Source organism: Strongylocentrotus purpuratus, unplaced genomic scaffold, assembly GCF_000002235.5.
Source record: "Strongylocentrotus purpuratus isolate Spur 01 unplaced genomic scaffold, Spur_5.0 spur5_scaffold_10, whole genome shotgun sequence".
Classification (NCBI taxonomy): domain Eukaryota; kingdom Metazoa; phylum Echinodermata; class Echinoidea; order Camarodonta; family Strongylocentrotidae; genus Strongylocentrotus; species Strongylocentrotus purpuratus.
In genome coordinates this window covers 22,251,666-22,269,433 of record NW_022145595.1, presented here as the reverse complement: position 1 = coordinate 22,269,433, position 17,768 = coordinate 22,251,666, and the positions used below count along the sequence as shown (strand labels likewise).

At 37.2% G+C, this 17,768-nt stretch overlaps 1 protein-coding gene across 1 annotated transcript in view; it reads left to right on the top strand.

The window, feature by feature from the left end:
* LOC115921735 (calcium uniporter protein, mitochondrial-like) overlaps positions 1-17,542 on the top strand; it is a 41,010-nt gene extending 23,468 nt beyond the window's left edge. The window contains exons 5-8 of the mRNA XM_030979780.1: positions 10,604-10,764; positions 11,726-11,929; positions 13,468-13,584; positions 16,125-17,542. Coding sequence (XP_030835640.1) covers positions 10,604-10,764; positions 11,726-11,929; positions 13,468-13,584; positions 16,125-16,220 — 578 coding nt within the window. The 3' untranslated portion in view covers positions 16,221-17,542. The remainder of the gene's footprint in view (positions 1-10,603; positions 10,765-11,725; positions 11,930-13,467; positions 13,585-16,124) is intronic.
* The last annotated feature ends 226 nt before the right edge of the window (positions 17,543-17,768 follow it).

Below are 17,768 nucleotides of genomic sequence, written 5' to 3'. Positions count from 1 at the left end.
TGTCTTAGCCAGTGGCTGAATTGAGCAAGAAATACAATAACATACAAATGTTAAAAATTTACATACATGTATACACATGTACATACAAATAATTATAAGGATATAACATCAAAATGATAAATGAACTTTATACATACATGTAGATGAAGAACATGAGTATTTTATGCATATTTACTTGTAATAAATTTAAGAATTACTGTATCCTAATCAAGAAATTCAGCACATGCTTTAATGCATGAGGTGCATAAAATGTAGGTGAACTTTGACAATGCTGCTATTTTCAAATCATTCACAGTCCAATAGAGTAGGGATCAGATTTATGTCCCTGGTAGTGTAGTGTCCTATATTTACATAAAGCATAGAATATACAAACATGTGCTCTTTGGTGGTGCTAAAAATAGATGATGAATGTTCATTTCCGCATGACAATCACAACAACAATATATGCTGGTAATAATACATCAGCTACTGTACTTCTGTGATGAGCATTTTTATCAGCATCAAATGTTGATTTTGCTTAATTATTCTTCAACAACATTTTATGATATTAATTTTGAATGATAGATCATATTTTCCTCATACATGTACATACAATGTATATATACCTCATATTTACTGTTCATCAAAAGGATTGTTGTTGCAGGACATTTACATTAATCAATATATAAATAACCACTTTTCATATACATGTATTTTGTATACAGTTAACAAGTATGTAAAATATTGATATATCCAATTTATATTTCTTGAGAATGTGACGTGTTAAAGCTTACATCTAAAAGTACTCAACAAAGGCCCTAATTCAACCAGTCCACCTTTCATTATTCAGTTTATACAAAAAAGCAAAGAAAAGCAAAAAAAAAAAATTGAATTTACAAATGGCATGAATAATTTAGTTGTTAACTGTATATACATGTAAATACAATTATACAAGTACAGGCTGTACATTACTTTCCTCATCATGTACATAATAATAATAATAATAATAATAATAATAATAATAAATTTATATAGCGCAGCTTTTATACAAAATATATTCAGCTGCGCTGGTTAAGAGCTCCTTTTTACTAAATTCAGTTGAACAAATAAGTTTTTAAATTGGATTTGAAAACATTGAGAGATGGAGTGCTTCATATTTCTATTGACGAGCTATGTAGTAATCAGCTTGATAGTCTCTTATGAGAATTCATCAAAGGCAGAAATGTCATTCTAAAAAAAAAACATCTCGTGTTGACACCAGGGCCCACAATTCCAGTTCATTCGGTTCGTTAGTCAACTCTAGATAATTTCTCTCTAGATAATTAGTATTGATTGCATTGGCAAGCCATGCATGCAGAAAAATGAAAATGATACGGTAATTGCAATCGCAAATTCTCCTGGGTTTGTTCTCTCAAGATAGCAAACAAAATTGCTTCATCATATCGTGTGTACATGTACATGTATCTAGCTGCACAGTGTATTCTTACAGTGCACAGGAAATTCCAAACGTTCCTCATATATATCTCTTTAAAATATATTTTTCCGACTTTTGGTCTCATTATTTTCTACATGGATTTTATAGGGCATTTAGAAGGTCAAATAAAATCAGGTATATTTTGCATTTATAAGTAAATTGGTAATTATTTATTATTACCATCACCACTTCTTTTATAATTTTTATTTTCTTCCTGTTTACCTTTTACCCTAAAACTAAAGCTAAACACCACTTAAAACCCTAACCCTAATTCTTTGATAAAATGAAGCCTGAAGTAATGGTTGTTGGAGCTTGTGTTGGAGCTCCCATGGGTCACACACTGCTTCCGTACTTCTCTGCAGTGCATGTGCTTGCAAGGAGTTATTCGGAGGACTTTTGAGATGCTGCAACCGCATGCAGTGATGGCTTCAGTGTTTTCCTTGATAAGCATCTCTGCATCTGTACTCCAGGGCTTAAGCATCTAGGGTTTCTGAGTTGGGAAAAACATACACCGAGGTGGTGAATTTACTTGAGCAGCCACGAAATTGAGTCAGGGTGCCAGATTTAAATGTAATAAGGTTCAGGACTTTGCCTCACAGCATTAATATATCCCGAGGCATGAATATCTGTATGTGTGTTTATTCTTTGTCTGGCTGAACTGAACAAATATCCTGTGAGAATTGATTTTCTTCTCTTTAAATCTATGTGACTTCAAATGTAATCTACATTGTAGGATGATCTCAAGCAATGAGAAGGGAGGTTTAAATGTACATGTAATAAGGTTCAGGACTTTGCCTCACATCATTAATATATCCCGAGGCATGAATATCTGTATGTGTTTTTATTCTTTGTCTGGCTGCACTGAGCAAATATCCTGTTAGAAATCAATTTTTTTTTTTCCTTCTCCCTCTTTAAATCTTTGTGACTTCAAATGTGATCTAGGATAATCTCAAGCAGTGACAATGGAAGGGGAAGAATGAAAAGAAAATACATGAAGGATCACAACTTTCTTTATTTGCAGACACCTGTCTGCAGCAGCCGACTGGAAAATTCCTTTCAGAAAATGACTATGTTGCAAATTTACAGAGACCACTTAACACTAAATTGAATGAACTCTACCAAATGAATATGAAAGAAAATGTGTAATTACTTTTAGCTGAGTACATTTCCCCATCCTTTAGGACAATGATACTGATACATGTAGTTATTCTATAGGCGGTGTTACACAGAAAAATCCCTTTAAAAATCCTTTCAAGGGAGAATTTTCTTGCTTTGTTAGAGGATTTTTAATGGGATAATTGATGACAGACAGCAATTAAGAGGATAACTAAAATCTGGATAACTAAAATCCAGACTTTTGGCCTCTGTGTGACACCGCCTCATATGTGCCTACTTGTGGTGCTTTTCAGTCAACATGGTTTTTGTAGATGTGTTTACTAAATAATTTTTGAACAATGCCTCAAATTACCTGCTGAGAGTCAGGCACCTCTCATTCCTGAATTGTTTGAGAGAGCTAAAGGACAATCCAACCCTTAAAATCACTTCAATTGAATGGAAGTAGAATTAAAATAGAGAAACCGAATGGCAAAAGCTTCAAATAAATCAGACCGATAGTAAGATGGTTATGAATGCTTAAAATGTCAGATCACTACAGCTACATGTATGCGAACCTCAAAATGACAATTTTGTTAGTGGATTGCGACGTAGTGACGGATTACTCTCCCATTTGTCGTTTACAAATATATCACTTCTTTCTGCTTTTCTCCTGAGTGCCTTCACTCTTGGGGCACTGCTCAAAATATATTATGGAATAGCATTGTCTAGATAGACGGCGCTATACAAATGACTATTATTATTATTATTATTATTATTATTATATTACCAAAGGTCCTCTTAAAGGGATCCGGTAACTTTGTTTCAGATTCTGACACAAAATTCAGGATTTAGCTCAGGATGCAATGATAATTATAAACCTTTAGGTCAGTCAGGAACCCCATGACTTTTACAAGCCGATCGCCTGTCTGATTATCAAGATATTTATGATTGGAATTACAAATTTCTTTTATATAACAATCTACATCATCATCATCAGTTGAGAGCAAATTTTTGACAGTGTCCCTTGATCAACTCTACCTTTAAACCTGTCCTGTGCTGTTGGACGCCACATTGCATTGTCAATACCCACGGCGCACGACTGCCAGGCACCGTTGGCTTTGAAAGGCACACACATTAAACTGCCTGATGAGATAATGTTTCATATGAAGACAGTAAGAGGATTCTTATATAAGTAATCTACATGATCATCATCAGTAGAGCACATTTTTGACAGTGTCCGTTAATCAACTCTACCTTTAAAGGGATATTTGAGTTTTTGGTCCTAATACAGCACTAGAAATGTCATGAATAAGAAAAAGAGCAATAACCATGCACTTTGAAGGCATTTGCGGTGTGAAACAAGAACTCAACTATCCTTTTAAACCTGCCAAGCTGCCTTTCGACGCCACATTGCTTTGTCAATACCCACGGCGCACGACTGCCAGGCACGGTTGGCTTGGAGAGGCACACGTATTAAACTGCCTGATGAGATAATGTTTCATATGAATAATAGTCTCAACGACACCGTCATTTGAGACAGAGAAGATGATGGAATTATTCAAGAGCCATTATTGTTGATGGAAGCTAGAAGTCCATTATGGTGATGGCCTTTAATCTGCAAGGAGAGCCAGAAGGACGTTATTCCTATCATTTTGATTTGAGTTTTTGAGTTAATGCCTTTTCGATTCTCAGGTGATAGAAGTAGAATCCATTATGTAGGACCTAGATGATGGCTGTCTTATCAGTTCTGTTGGAAGTCGCAAGGGGGTAATTTAAAATGGTTTGGCATCTAGGTAGTGTGCTTCTTGCAGACTTGCTTGTAGTTGATGAAAGTCCTGTCCATTTTGATTCCATTATATATACATTGTAGACGTCTGATTTATCATATATGCCTAGAGCCAGACAGATGTACACTCATAACATTTGCATCGAGTTGAGGCTCTTAGAGGCTGTTCACACCGGCAGAGATAGCGCGCGCTAGACCGCGCTATCTCTGCGGTTTGGAAGGTACAACGTCGTTTCGGTCCGCCCAACAGCGAGCCACGGCGAGCCAAAACGGCGTGCCACTGGAGCACCTCTTGGGGGTGGTCCACGAGAGATAGCGCGGTTTAGCGCGCGCTAGAATAAAGGGGGTGCTACGATAGACCGCGCTATCTAATTGCGGTGTGAACAGCCTCCAATTCTAGGTTGATGGAGGAAAGTCCATTATACAATGTCCATTTATATATGTCTGCACATATCAGTTCTGCCGAGACTTACAAACTAAGGCATTATTTATACCATATTCCACCTATTTTAAGAAGTGCAGTGCATTGTGTATACAATATAGATGGCTGTTTTGAATCAGATCAGCTGATAGCAAGAAGGGAACTATTCATATAGTTTTGAATAGATTTTATGCCCTTTTGGCTTTCATTTAATGGTCCTTTCAGTCCATTATATCGATGGATGCTTTGTCAGATCTGCTGGGGGCGACAAGGGCATTATTGATCATATCATTTCGCATACGTGTGATAGATTTGAGACCGTTCCGAGTCTTTTGATAGAAGTGCATTCCATTATGACTGCCGTGAAGAAGGGCATTAACTCATATCTTAATATGGCTCTTTCTTAAAGCCCCACTGTACTACTTTTAGCTTCATGTACTTGCTCCCTCTATATAGAAAACATTGCCTAATCGGTGCCTATTAGTCCCCCATGAGCCCCTTTTTCTAATGTTAATTGAGAGCTGAGTTGATGAGATAGCCACCTGTCAGTGACCACACTGGGTGGTCTAATCCCTCCTGACCAAACTAGTACAGACTGGCTTTAAAATGAAGGTTCGGTCCATTAATATGTATGCGTAGATGTGCTGAGAGCCAGAAGGGCATTGATTCACACATCACTTTAAATAAAGATGATGAAGCACTAGCTTTCGTTTGATGGAAGTTCAGCCCATTATGTCGATGTATAGATAGATGTTTTATCAGATCTGTTACATGAACAACATGTAAAAGCAAGAAGGACATAAAGTCTTGTCATTTGTATAGAGTTAGTGCCCTTATGGCTGTCACCTGGATAGGCTTCCATGTCCTTGTCTGGAAACGACTGAGTCGATTCCCACCACTAATGTGCCTGTAGCCGCCATTAGGACTCTGGCAACATCTTGGAATTGGGAAATGGATTCGAGGGCAGCCCACTTAGGAAATTTGTTACGGTTGCATCATTTCTTTGACAGAGGAGAGTGAAGGTTTTGTCATGTAGTACTTATCAGTACATGTACATTTATGTACATGTCATGTAACCTTAATCATCTCCTTAATGGGAGCATTGGAATTTTATATCAGGAAATTTCACGGTGCTCTTGTCGTTGTACAGTAACAAAGAGTGAAGCTTTTGTTTAATATGTATTACTTGTCAGTATTCATATAGCTTACATCATCTCCCTAAATGTGAGTATGTCATTTCAAATCAGGAAATTTGTGCGGTCACTTTTGTCACTATTTCGAGATTGGAGAGAGTGAAGGCTTGTTTCGTAGAACTTCTCATCAACCTTTACTCATCTTCTGAGAGCTTGTCATTTCTTTTGAATTTATTCCCTGATTTGTTGCTCAAAACAGAAATGAGATATCTCCGCAAATTTCAACCGCACTCCCTTTAGAAGACTTGGGGAAAACAGAAAAATGTACTAATGTTAAAGTAAGGCAGAACCTAGCTTTCATGGCAATGTATAGGAGAGTACACAGTACATGTAGTAGACTTTGATCATCTCTTGTGAATATGTCAATTTTTACAAAGTTATTACCTCCTTGTTTGCTCAAACAGGAATATCAGCATTTCCTGAAATTCAACCCTACACCCTTTGAAGACCTGAGAAGCAAACCAGATAAAGTGTTTACATTAAGTGCATTTACACTCCAAGCAAAAACCATCATTTTGTCCACATTCTGCAGTTTTGCCGGCAGTTGCTAGGCAATTTCCCATAAACACACAAAAAAACCTGAATTGAATAACCTGTTGGTTTTTGCAGAATTAATGCTTGCTCTCAAAACATTGATGAATTAGTCTGTTTTTTGCTCACATGACTCTCCTTGCTTTCGCATGCAAAGCAGTAACAAGTCGTGCATAATTTGCACAACTCGCCTCAAAATCAGAATTAGCAAACACCAATGGACTTCGGGGTTTCTCCAGTAGTGAACATGGTAGTTCTCCTTTTTTTTTTTTTTTTTAAATGTTTCTTTTTTCTGCAATGTAAATGGGCCAATTTGAAGAACCTTTTATAGCAAAGAGAGTCTGCATACAGGTACTTCAGTCATAGTTTGTCCCATGACTTTCTGCATTGTTCAACCCTTGCACGGGCCTAGGACACATGTACCCCAAAAATCTAGGTCCAGACCCCCTCCCCCCCCCCCCCCACACACAAAAAATAAATAATAATAATAATAATAAAATGAATAAATAAATAAAAATCAAATCAAATATTTACATAGGGATCTTCTTCTTCTTCTTCCTTTTGAGTACAGACCTCTTTACAGAGTATTATCGTACTATACTGGGGTTGTGTGCAGGGGGACCACTACACCGGGGTTTCCCCCTACTCTTGCAAATAGATTCATAAAATCTCAAGCTATACCCCCCCCCCCCCCCCTTCACATGAAGTTAGTGTGGAGTCTTGCTCTCTACCTTCTAACTTTATCTAAGGCAATTTGTTCAGATATATTTACAAATCCAATATGCAGTATGCTCTATACTGATTCTGCTAATAGGCCATTTTCATATTGTAATCAAATTTAATGCATAAATCTTTTTTAAAATGTAAGTGCCTCATTACAAATGATTTCGTTTATTTGTTACAAATAATTGTATTACGATGGCGAGAATGCGAATTGCATACAATGTACATGGCATGTTGTTAGATAGCGCAAGCCATCATTTATGTCCTTCCTAGCAGCAACTAATGCAATTTGTATTCTGACTACCGGTATTGAAATACATTTTATGTAACAGGTAAATGAAATCATTTGTAAAAATGAGGGCATTTAACAAAGACTTAAGTGCATTAAATTTGATTATATTTCAAAAATGGTCTATTGTTAGTTGATGTGAAGTTATCAGTCGTCACTATACTACAGTGTGTCCCCCAAAAAACTATACACTTTTGAAATGGCTGCCAAATAAAAAAATATATGATTCTGGGGGAAAAGTTTTATATGTTTGGAAAGCTCATAAACTCAACTTTTATATGACACCAAAAAGTCCGAACATAATTCATGCTTGGTGAGCACTGCTCACTTTGGTAAAGGGTATGAAAATTAGGTTGCGCAGTAATTAGCCTTCCAATTTGTGAGAGGTAAATCCTTAGGAGCTTACAGAATTGAGAGTGATATTTTTTTGGGGACGCACTGTATACAGTGTAGCTCTGAACGTGGGCAATGAAGAATCACTCCTCCATAGCTAGGCCTATGCCATTCCATACATATCTGTGGGTAGTCAACCCTGGAACATGCAGACCCTATTTTGTTCCTTTTATTCACTATAATAAAAAAAAAAAAACATCAAAAGATCCCCCCCCCCTTTCTCCCTCCACTGTCCCTCTTCATCATCTTTTATAGCACTAGAGATGTTAATAGACCGAGGGTTATGTGGGTTTTGTTGTTGTTGTTTTTTTCTTCACAATGTTGTCTTGTATCACAAAATTGCTTAAAAAAACATCGGATAACTGACAAATTACGAAAAACGATTATATGTAGTTTGCTTCATATATGTACATGTATGTATAAAGCCTTAGATGCGTTTTAAAATAGATCTGACTTAATTAAACCAAATCTTAACGTTATGAAGCTATCAATATGGTTCGTTTGCATTTTCTGTAGAATACAGTGCTGGGAGCAATGTAAAAAATATAAAATGATTTATACAATACATTTATGAGGAAATACATTAGAAACAGAACTCATGCCAAGATATAGGAGCAAGGTAAGGAGACCTGTGTGATTACCTGAATAGGAAAATTGGGTCATTTCCTTAACTCACAATTCTTGGAAATATGTGCTAATTAAAACTGGAATATTTTACTTGCTTCCTTATTAGTCATCTGTAATTTCGTAGACCTTATAAATGCATATCACAACATCACCAATAGGAAATATGCATGGTACTTTTATAGACAGGCAGACATTACTTTTTGCCAATACCTGGAGCATTGTCTGAAAAATACCACTAAATAAAATATAAACCAAACAAACAAAAAAAAACCAAAAAAAGAGCATTCACACCACATAGTAAATAGAGCTGTCAAAATAGTTTGTTATGACTTTTCAGTCATGGAATGTGCATTACTTTTGCTGGTATAGTTGGGCTGTGCATTCTTCTTCCTTTGAAGACTGTGGGGCTGCTATACCTGCTTTGCATACATTGTAACAATACCAGTGGTTGCCAGTGCATTTTACAACTTTTCACTTATGGCCCTGCCCCTTATTCTGATGTTCTGCTCACTCAAATGGCTGCAAAATCCTAACAAATATGGTATATTTTAAAGAGAAATGAATATACCTTATAATGATACTAATTACAAAACAAAGCGATAAATATCCCATGACAAGTGATATATTCTTGATCAAACCCGAGTTACCATACTTATTTTGAGGGGTTTAGAAAGGAAATCAGTCTACAAACAAGGAGATAGCTGATAGGACAGTGTCATATATATATTATATTCTCTCCTAGCATACCACAAGGTATTATGAAAACAGTGCGGTCATTTGTCGCCAGTCAATCATTACAAATGGGCTCCTTGCATTCTGTGTGGTTTTCCAAACCAGAGAACGCTGATTTGCAGGTGGCAAGGGAGACTATTTGACTTTGTGTTTTCTCATTTCTACATCTCCCCCTTCATCCTAACAGTAAGGGCGCGTTCATGCTTGATTTTGAAGGCAGAATGTGCGATTTGTAACGCTCATCGTAAACGCTCATCGTAATCGCAGTTCCACGGTGCACTGTTCATGCTCACTTCTCCAGGCAATTCTCCTTGGGTGGCCTTCAGCTGGATTCGCAAACCTGTGTGCGCATGCTACGTAGACCCACTAGAGGTCAGTGCGTTGACCCCATTTAAACGCGTTTACAAATTGTAAACGCATCTTTTTGTGAGTTTACGATCGGCGATCGTGATCGCCGTTTTTCGGTGATTCTACTAAAGTGAGCATGAACGCAATCGTGTTTTAAACTAAACGCGTAACAGATGCCTGATTCTGGCCGTCAAAATCAAGCATGAACGCGCCCTAAGTCTAAGATCTATCACTTTTTTCATCCTTGTAGAGGAGGATAAAAGCCTAATCTTTAAAAACCCCTTCATTAAATTAAATTTGTAGGGTTACAGACCTGTTGCATTGCAATCTTTAAATATAAATCATTTAAAGTTACTCATGCATGGGTATATAGAGGGCAGCACAATGAGCATACTAGTGTCCTTTTATGCGTACGTCCGTATGGGAGAGTAATACTCGTTGGCTTAGTGTTCGCCAATTGCCTACTTCACGTATGACTATACCCATGCATGAACATCTTTATTTAAATGATGTGCCTCATTGAGCTTTGCCTATCGCTTTCAACGTATTACACCTGTTTTCATTTCCCAGGTAAACTCATATTTTTAAAACCCTATAGTCCATGATCTACCAGCTCTACTAAAAGCCTACTATGTAATGGAACTTTGGGGTTCCAGACTATTAGTGTTGAGTTTCCTTTGAATTGGAATCATTAAAATGATCATTTGTCTCCTAACTCTTTGTAAATCACTTTCAATGTGGACTAGTGGATAAGTCACCCGACTGCAGATCACAAGGCACGGGGTTCATTCCCGCGGCGGCACTAATGTCCTTTGGCAAGACCTTAATCTACATTTGCCACTCTCCACCCTGGTGTAAATGGGTACTGGTACCTGATATGCTTGAGCGCTAGTTACTTTGGCAGCTCGGCTACGACCAGGGTAATACATGTATAGCGCCATGAGCATCAGAACCGACAGATACCGGCACTATATAAATAACCATATTATTATCATTTATTTTCATTGTCCAGATAAACTCATAAGTGAGGATGCCAAGACTCTGGATGATGTCAAATCCATGATCTACCAGCTCTACTCCACCCTCCATGTGGAGGAGCATCAGCTGGAGAAGGAGAAGGTCTTGAGAGGCAAGCTGGAGCTACTCCAGGAAGAGCTGGATCCTTTAGAACGGGTAAGAAGAAAGAAAAAAGGAGAAGAGTTGTGAACCTTACACAGCCTCAAAGTTGAGCTGAAAGGAGACTGATCACCCCAAAATAAAGAGATGAAATTAAAAATTGTATTTAATGGTCTACATTGTATCCTCTTTGGGTTATCTATCAATGCAGTACTCCAGGAAGAGCTGGATCCTTTAGAATGGGTAAGATAGAAAGAAATAGGGAGAAGAGCTGTGAGCCTTTAACAGAGCCTGGAGTTCGAGCTTAAGTCTGCACTAGTTTGGCCAGGAGGGATTAGACCACCCAGCATGGTCACTGACAGGTGGCTATCTCATCAAATCAACTCTCAATTAACATAAGAAAAAGGGGATCATGGGGGACCAACAGGTACCGCTTAGGCATCGTTTTCTATATAGAGGGAGCAAGTAGCTACAAGTAGTGCAGACAGGCTTTAAAGGGTTCTGATCGCTAAATAAAAATAGATTGAATTCAAAAATTGCATCGTATGGTCTACATTGTGGATCCTCTTGGGGTTAATCTGTCAATGCAGTAACCTTTTATGTGGATCCCAGAATTTAAAACATTTTTTACCCCCTTAAAATTAGTCATTTGGCATCTTCTGTGCCTGAGAGGGATAAGCGAACTTAGCTCTCTGGTCTCTGCCAGTGTAACTGATAAGGATATGCAGGTGTATCACTGCACTGGGGTTCAACCTCCCCCCCCCCCCCCCCCCCCCCCCAATGTGAAAGCCAAAGTTCTACAATGTATTGGAATACCAATTGAAATTTGAATGATAGAATTTCAAAATAAATATGAGCACAAGGAAAGACAAGTGTTGGGGTTGCATAAGAAGATTAATATAATGGCATATAAGAAAACACTTTTTGCATACATACACTGTCCAAGTAATTAAAGATGCAACAGATGATCTAGAAACCTTCTGCTGTTAAAATCATATCTAATTTTTTTTTATTCCAGCTTAAAATGGACCTTGATATGAAAGCCAAGAAGAACACCAATGCTTATGTCTGGGGTGGTCTTGGTTTCATGGCCGTCCAGTTTGGACTTCTCGCCCGCCTGACATGGTGGGAGTACTCCTGGGATATCGTAGAACCTATCACCTACTTCGTCACCTACGGAACGGCAATCGCTGCCTACTCCTACTACGTAGTTACCCGTCAAGTGAGTATGCCATTTAACCTCTAACTAATATCCCCAGCTGTGAGCCAGAAAGATTTTAACCCACACACGTTTACCAATGATTAATGCTTCTTTGGGCTGTCAGTATTAGCTACGCCTACTGCATGTACATGTTTATAGTTAGTAGTGAAGTAAGTATACACTTTAACCCATCACTTTACCCAGGGCTCAGCATTAACAATCGCCGGGACACATGGGCGCCCACATCTAAGTCTGGATGCCCAAAATTTGAACATTTTCATATAGGGCACATGTATACCAACTCATAAAAGATCATTCCAGACCCCCTTTAAAAAAGAGTAGGTGTGGATCCCTTCTTTACCATGTAAGCAAGGGTCATTTGCACAAGGGCTTTACTTTCTTTGGTTTTTGTAAATTGTTGTAAGGTTATGAATTCAACAACGCTTAAAAAAATGAGCTGGCATCACATATATGCAACCATATATTCTAAATGACCTGTGTTAAGTATTGCAATAACAACATCTCATGGAAATAACTGTGTCCCTGTCGTCTGCGGAATTGCAATAGCTGCTGACACCTACTACATACATTTAGTCAATTTTCAAGTGGTTTTTTTTAAGTGGCAATTAAAGCTCCAGGGGGGAACCCACTATTTTCCAGGGCGTTGTGATACTTCAGTTATTGGCTTATTAATTATTCCAGGAAATAGAATTATATCGCAAAGTGATACACACCAAAAAGGGAACCTCCCCACGTTTCCAATATTAATGTGTTAGGAGAAATCCATACACAGTAAAAAAAAAGATTAAAAATTAAAAACCTCAGGGAATATATGTACCTGTATGTCTACACAAGTTTTTGACAGATTAACTCTGTTTGCCTTTGAAAAACTAGGTTTATTGGCGATTTACTGAGTTTATCTGACAAAAAAACTGAGTTTATCACTTTATTGGGCTTTGGGTTTGCAATACACGGGAGTCACCTTAGACTTCACAGTAAGACCGAAGAAAACCCACAAGACGCAAAGGGCAAGTGAGCATGAACCAAAACTTTAAGCTGTCGGCATTTAACAGAAGAACTTAAAAACCAGAATCTATGAATGAGCCTACTTTGTGAAAGGTTCCTCTGTATTTCTGGATGACATTATTCCCCTGTTGTTCTTTTGTTCATCTCCACCTTTCTTCTCCTCATTAAAATTTGATTAACACCATGCTGTTGTGATAACCCTGTGAGCCCTGTGATGATACTTTCTCCGAGCTTCATTTCGTCAAAGGTACCTGCATACAAGTTAGGCCAGCAATTAGAGTAGCAATTGGGAATTTGGTTAGTGTTACAAAATGACAGAGAGAGAGAGAGAGAGAGAGAGAGAGAGAGCAATGCAAATAGACAGCAAGGGAATCAAAACATACTTAACAAATTGAAATACTAGAAAGAAAACCTGCAAGATGACCTGTAGGATGAGAAAGAAAATCTCTGGAGCAATTGCTAGAGGGTTTGTCATAGAAGCAGATCAGTAAACATCTACATGTACATGATATCCATTCATATTTCACATGCAGGAATTCCTCTATCCCGATGCGAAGGATCGCAAGTACCTAGTCCTGTTTCACAAGTTCTCCAAGAGGAAAAGCCTGGATCTAGAGAAGTACAACCAGCTCAAACACGACGTTGCTCAGGTAAATGCCGAAAGATATATCAACTTCTGGTACTGATTTTTAAAAAGACTGATCCTCAAATCTACATATGAAGAGCTTAATTCCAAAAGGAGCTAAATCCAAAATTGAGTTATTGATATCAGAACATTGTTCACCAAGTACCCGATTTTCAACAAAATTATTTACCTAAATTTGGGGAGCAATTATGAAAAATTGCACCTTCTAATATCACTTTTCCATAGACGCCTGTACAAAATCTGGTAAACAATTTTTTTTCTTCTTCTGAAGTAACAAAAATAGATTTGGCTCCTTTTGGAATTAAACTCTTCATATGTGTAAATTGATAGAATCTGCCAAGTGATTCACCAATAAAATAGTTCAAGTAATAAGCAAAAGATTACAAATTCCATGAAATACTTCTCCCTGCCTTGTTGTCTCTATGTACATATTTTCAGGGGATTTCCCAGAAAGTTGCTAGACAACTTGTGAAGCACACTGTGCATATCATTCCTAACATATTTTTTGTTAATGCAGTGCATAGGATGTTATTACAACTACTCTGAAATTGAACAGATTTTCTGCTTTTCATTTTTTTTTAAATAATAGATGCCACATTGCAAACATTAAGGGTACATAAACCACAATTAAAACCATAATTAGTCTGGCAATGCCAGGCAGTTCGAGCCAACCCCCGTAACGTCTGCGCAACCTTTCACATAGACACCTAATGATATCTGATGAACGCCTGTCCATGGCAGTGAGACACATTGTGGCTAGTAAATTTAATTACCTCTCCTGATGACTAGGCCAAGGCTGGAACAATCAATAGTGCTTTTTGGGCAATTGACAGCTTGCGGTGTGTGGGGGAGCCCCTGTTCACACTTTCAGATGTCGCAGTTGCTGGAAGATTTTTCTCCAGATGATCCTCACAATGCAAAGAAAAATTCTGATTTGAACATATTTCAAGTGAATTTTATAGCCTATCTGCACTTTGGTCAGGAGGGATTAGACCTCCCTGCATGGTCACTGACAGGTGGTTATCTCATCAACTCAGCTCTCAATTAACATAAGAAAAAGGGGACCATGGGGGACCAATGGTCACCGCTTAAACATTATTTGATATATAGAGGGCGCAAGTAGCTATATGTAGTGCAGTGGGGCTTTAAAGGGTGTTGCTCTTGTGTGATTGGCATCAGCAGCATAGATTTGTCAATTTTTAATTGATCTGGATATTTTTGATACAGAAGGATATGGAAAGTACAAATCATTGGAATGATGACTTCTAGATAATTCAGAGAATTGCTCATCATATGGATAATAATGTTTTGAAGAAGCTTTGGGAAAAGTGCAAATTGTTTGGAAGATAATGTTCTTAATGTTTGGAGAAAGACCTCATCATATACATGTAAATCATGATGTTCCAGGAAGATGATGATGATAATGTTCCCCGAAATTTTTGAGAAATAAAAGAAATAACGTTGATAGTAATATTCTATAATCTTTGAGGAAATGCAAATCATACAGATAATAATGTTCTCAAAAGTTTGGGAAAGTGCAGATTATCTGGATGATAATTTTTCTGAAAGACTTAGGATGTGCTAATCATGTAGTTAGATGATAATATTCTGGAAAGTTTTGGGAAAGGCAATCGCACCCACCTCTAACGATAATTATGATAGACATTCTCTCTATTGTCTCTCGGCACCCATCAAACTGTGAAGGCCTGGCCCTGCTAATTCTTTATGGCATCAATCAAATTCCAAGTATCTTGTGTTGGTTTTGAGTTATGCAATCAAATCAATGCATCATAAACTGACCTAATTTGCTTGGTATGCCAAAGAGCACCAAATGAATTGATTCCTGCAATGGAACCAAAACAGAGACACTTCCCCTGTAATATCGTTTCAGGTTTTATAGAACAGATTTTGCACACAAAGGAGAGGGAGGATAACCAGATATTAAATGCAATCACTGCTTGCATTGTTGATTGATTGCACATGAAACAGTAGAACCAGGCTCAGTTAAAGTACATATGACAGACATACCTTACACTTGTGTTTGCTTGATAGGAGTGTCTCCTTCTTTAATATGTTTGTTAATATGCTCTTCAAAATTATGTCATTTAATATGTATTCATTACTGGCATATTACTTAAAGCTCATCAGTACTAGTAAACAGGAGGGATTAGACCACGCTGCAAGGTCACTGGACAGGTGGTTATCTCATCAACTCAGATCTCAATTAACATAAGAAAAAGAGGATCATGGGGGACCAATGGTCACCGATTATGCATTGTTTGTTATATAGAGGCGCGAGTAGCTAGTGCAGTGGGCCTTTAAGTAATTTGTTGATATTGTCATTACATTTAAGTGCTCATTAGACCAATAGATAAGTAGGCGAAATGATTATTAGACTATGTGGAAAGTAGACGGTTCTGGGTGTAGACCAAAGGCAATTTACCGATACAAGAAGGAATACAGGTAAGTGTGTCTTGACTCTCAAATTTCGAGCATTGAAGTTTTAACCTTGCATCTTGAATTATTGTTTTTTTTTAACTCCAGGTGAATGCTGACCTCCAGCGGCTACGTGATCCTTTGACCATCAACCTTCCCATCCCTCCTCCTCCCAGGGAAAAGGCAGAAGAAGAGGACTTTTGAGTTACCATGGAAACGCACAAGTTAATCGTACCCTAGACCAAAATTATGTATATCATATAAATATCTACATACGATTCTCCAGCCTGTTGATTTGAAATACTGCTCCAAAGAATATTAGTTTCATGGTGGGGAAAATAGTAAGGATACCGCCCTGTTTGTCTCTATAGTTTCATATATTACATGTAGATGTTTTACGTTAATAATTTGGAAATAATCACAAGCTAGCTCTAATTGTGTGGGAAAAGCTTTGGTGATCGTCTTGTTTTGGGCTCATGATATAACTAACTTTATGTAATAATGTGTGTTTGGTAAAGATTGGGAAAAGATAATCAGTAGACCAACTGAATTATTGAATAAAGTATTCATTTTTTAAATTCGGAGCACTTCAGATATGAAAATGGCATGTATTGGTTGTTTGTAAATTTAGCGGAGAGTTGAAAAAGGCAAACGAGCTTGTCAGTTTTCCTGTAAAATCAAAAAAAATTAGACAAATTATGAAAAATGCTGCTGGAGTGGTATTGAATATGCCCTGTAGTATTTGCTTTAATTGTAAATATTTGGCTTTTTTGAAATTAAAGAGTTAATTTAAATTTATAAGCATAATTTCAGCTGCCTTTTTATTTCATGAGTACTCACATATTGTTAGGAAATCGTTTTAGTTGTTTACAAAATACATGTGGGGGGTTTATGAAACCAATGTTACAGTCAGGGAACGATTTGTGTATTTGTATGATTTATATTTTAGATTAAGCAAAGGATAGAAAATTGTGTACTACCTCCCATGGCAGTTTCTACTTAGAGAAAAAATTATAGAGGCATTTTTGTTTTCATATGTAATCTGATTTTAGAAGTTTTTTGTTGATTTATAGCAGATTTCCTTTCAGCCGAGTCAGATTTTGTTGTTGTCATTCTTTTGTGAGATCACAATGGTATTCAATTATACTCTTGTCTTCTCTTTTAACTGAAGTATTCCTGTTTGTCTGTCAGTCTTGATAAAGCTATCTATAGATAACAGTCACCCAACTCATATGTTGCTATGTCCGGCCAATGTTCAGGCAGGCTTATGATTCGGGACAAGTGTCGTGTGGAAAAGATGTATTTCTGATTGCCAGCATTAATCTATAGATAACAAACACTTAACTTATTTGTTGCTATGTCCAGCTAGTCTTCAGGCAGGCATCCAGGACAAGTTTTGTGTAAAAAAGGATTTATTTCTGATTACCAGTACAGGCATGCATGCAGAGCCCTTGAGTTATACAATGAAATGCATGTTTTGGAAATGTACATAGGAAAATAGGGTTTGTAATTAATTTGTATAAAATTAAAAAAAAAAATTCTTTATATGGAAAGAATAGAGTGAGTAGAAATCTAATTGCTGCTGATAAAATTATTGTTATTACATATGTATAATCTATTAGCAGGTATTTATATAGAATATGTCAGATTTAATAAATTGCCTAAATTTCATTTAAAAGATGGTGCAAGGAGATGGTTGCAGGAATCTTACAACTCTACGTGTAGATTTTCATTCTGTGGATTTGCATGCTT